This window comes from Ascaphus truei, chromosome 3 (assembly GCF_040206685.1).
Source record: "Ascaphus truei isolate aAscTru1 chromosome 3, aAscTru1.hap1, whole genome shotgun sequence".
In the NCBI taxonomy this organism is placed as follows: Eukaryota; Metazoa; Chordata; class Amphibia; order Anura; family Ascaphidae; genus Ascaphus; species Ascaphus truei.
The window spans coordinates 421,872,544-421,875,896 of record NC_134485.1 but is presented as its reverse complement, the minus strand read 5'-3'; the positions used below and the strand labels follow the sequence as shown (position 1 = coordinate 421,875,896).

General features: G+C 40.7%; 1 protein-coding gene across 1 annotated transcript; it reads right to left on the bottom strand.

Moving 5' to 3' along the window:
- Nucleotides 1-220: 220 nt before the first annotated feature.
- On the bottom strand, nucleotides 221-1,168 carry LOC142490823 (olfactory receptor 52D1-like). Its single transcript, XM_075593245.1, has one exon. The coding sequence runs from the start codon at nucleotides 1,166-1,168 to the stop codon at nucleotides 221-223; it is 948 nt and encodes a 315-aa protein (XP_075449360.1).
- Nucleotides 1,169-3,353: the final 2,185 nt, after the last annotated feature.

Below are 3,353 nucleotides of genomic sequence, written 5' to 3'. Positions count from 1 at the left end.
TACCTGCAGAGCAGACAGGAAGCAGGGCCATTAGAAGGAGGTGTGAAATATAGGAACACTTTTGATAGAAATGATACATGAGGGGGCATATGACATAGTGGCAACCCAGCAGCCCAGTGTCTACTGCATCCATAGATATAAATATATTTAGTAGTTCTACTCTGGCCATGTTGGTCTGAATACACTTTTAAAAATCAGAGTGCCCATACATTTTTTGTATTCATACTCTGTGCTGTAATGGGTTTGAATGCAGGAACTGAGCTATCTTCACTCTTATTTCCTTCATTTTCAGCCCATAGATAAGAGGATTCAGTAGTGGTGGCACCACAACGAACTGCACTGATATGACTATCCTCAGTTCATATGGTAATGTGGTAGATTTAAACCGTTGGAGGAGTATCTCACAAAGTGCACCCATAGCAAACATGATGAGAGTTATCAGATGAGGAGTGCAGGTCTGCAAGGCTTTGGCTCTGGTGTCTTCTGAGGCTTTGATGCACACTCTCAGAATCTGTATATAAGAGACTAATATCAGCACTGGTATCAACACAAGCAGTATTACAGTGAGGAAGAGGCCATAGATATTGTTCACTGCTGTATTAATGCAGGAGAGTTTTACTATAGACCAGTTGTCACAGTAGATCTTCTCTATGACTGAGCCACACAGAGGAAGCCTAATTGTCAATATAAAGTGTATGGTAAATACTAAAATAGCATACAACCAGGCTGCAGCAACCAGTTTGAAAACTGTGGTTAAGGACATAATGCTGTTATATCTTAGAGGGTTACAGATACATACATAGCGATCAAACGCCATAACTGCTAATATGGTTAGTTCACATACCATATTAGTATGAATGCAAAACACTTGAGTCAAGCAGCCAATGTAAGAAACTGTTTGGATTTCTGAAAGTAGATTGGCAATTAGACTGGGGAAGAAAGCAGTGCTGCCGTAGAGTCCATTTATACACAGCGCACAAATGAAGATATACATCGGCTCTTGCAAACCTCTGTGTAACGCTACTACAGTGATCACTGCACCATTGGAAAGGATAATCATCACATAGCCAACCAAAGCTATGATACTGTACAGATATTTTACTGCTGTCATTTCCCCAAAGCCAATCATTCTGAGCATGGAAGGATGCGGGAACGTGGAATTTTCCATTGTTATTGCTCTCTGGGATTTCGGCTCCTATAAAAGGAAAAGAAAACATGGAAATTAGTCTTTTGGTTCCCACTAAAATCACATATTGTTTAATGTTTCATGTTGCCAATATATCTAAAAACGGGTTTTCTTTGATGGCACTTTAATGCAGTGTATTTTAAAAAGAAAATGAATGACTCTTTTGGAGTATACATGGTGTTATACAGATGTAGCAGACGTTAGTGCTCCGGCTGGGGAGTAGCAGCATGACACACAATGCTCCAGGGCGAGCAGACACTATTATATTTGGATTACGCATGAATGACAGGGGTGTGGTTAATGTGAAATGTCACTCCCTGATGTGCGTCAGTGTGTTCAATAACATCTGCTACACCTGTATCTCTTGGATCTTTCTTGTGAGGTCCATAAATCAGAAACAAATACACACCCCGAAACACATTTTTATTGAAGGAAAGGAAAAATATCAAAAGATACAAAAAATACAAGAAAAACATTAAAATGAGAAACACAATGCATGAGAAACCTCAGTACAGAGTACAGACCGGAAAGGTCGAGACGTTTGCATGGGACCTGCACACGAATAAACCTATAGATGACCCATGGGGAGGTAATACAGCATTGCTCTATATAGAAGTGATGACATTTGAACTATAAGTCTTACATATCTGGGACTTTTTTTAATATTGCAAATCTACAAAGTGATTTGATGCAAGTGGACTATGGGGCTTTTATAGTGTATGCCAAAATGGGGGGAGCTGCCAAAGCACAAGCTAAGTGCTAAAAAAACTAATGGTTTATACCCTCCAACAAATTGTGGCTCAAGACGATAAAAACAGGGATCGCTACATAACCTTTTCCTTATTGCACGCTTCCACGTATAAGGAGGTGGCGAAAATTTGTAAAAATCATAGTTTTCCATAAAATACTGATAAATTTGAACAACTGTTGCCATCTTATCTTCCGTTGGATTAATCGCGGCCCATATCAAATACGCGTAACTTCTGTCGGGTTTTTGGAAAACGGGCTGCACTTGAACGCTCATGGCGGGCGGCGGGTCTCTGGAGAATAGTGTAACTGAAACTGAAACTGGTCTTTGTCTTTCTTTAATATGAAATTCCTAAATTGATACATTTTTGCAACCTCTTCCTTCAGTCTCAAGGCCAAGTCCACGGCCAAGGCACACGGTGGTACAGTATCTTTTTTTCAACGAAAAACACCTGCAAGTCGACACATTACTGAAGCGCATGCGCATCACAATTCATGAATAACTGCCATCTGGCGGACACGCGAATAATTGCAACCTATTAAATCTGAAGCCTTATCAATAAACGCATCAACCGCGCGTCAAGCCGTGGCTGAGAACGCAAAATGAATGCGGCATGCTCCGGGTGCAGTGCGTCGCATTCCAGGAAAAAGCCAGGGAAAACCCGGCGATGTGTTAGACTCAGATGCGCCGCAGCAGTAGCTGTTGTCAGCAGCGATACCGGATATCCGAGCACAACCTCAAGAATATTCAGTACACTGTTTGCTATGCATGTGTTCTCTATCCACATCTTCCTCTTTTCCACGAGGTAGCTTGATGTTATAGTTCTAAACTAGGAAGTGCGTTTATAATTTTCAGTGCCTTTTTGCACATTATATATATATACATATATATCTATTCCTTTGAGGGGTTGTGTTGTTATAACATCTTTACACCTCCATACCATCATTGGACATAGTCGGTCATGGATTCGGAACTAGAACGAGGTAGCTTGACATTTGCCTTTTTTTTCCACAGACTGATATATTTGGGGTGTTTCCGCTGGACTATGACCTACCCTTGTCTGACCTTGGGACAGGTGACATGTGTACATAATTATTAAAACTAAAAGGGAACTTCGTTTTTTATTTAAAACCAAAATTGTTCCCAATAAAATTAATTAAGATGAATTAGTTGTTTACCCTGATAGTAGTTTACAGACATACCCCACATTAACGTACGCAATGGGACCGGAGCATGTATGTAAAGCGAAAATGTACTTAAAGTGAAGCACTATCTTTCCCCCACTTATCGATGCATGTACTGTACTGCAATCGTCATATACGTGCATAACTGATGTAAATAACGCATGTGTAACAGGCTCTATAGCCTCCCCGCTTGCGCACAGCTTCTGTACAGGTAAGGAGCCGGTATTGCTGTTCA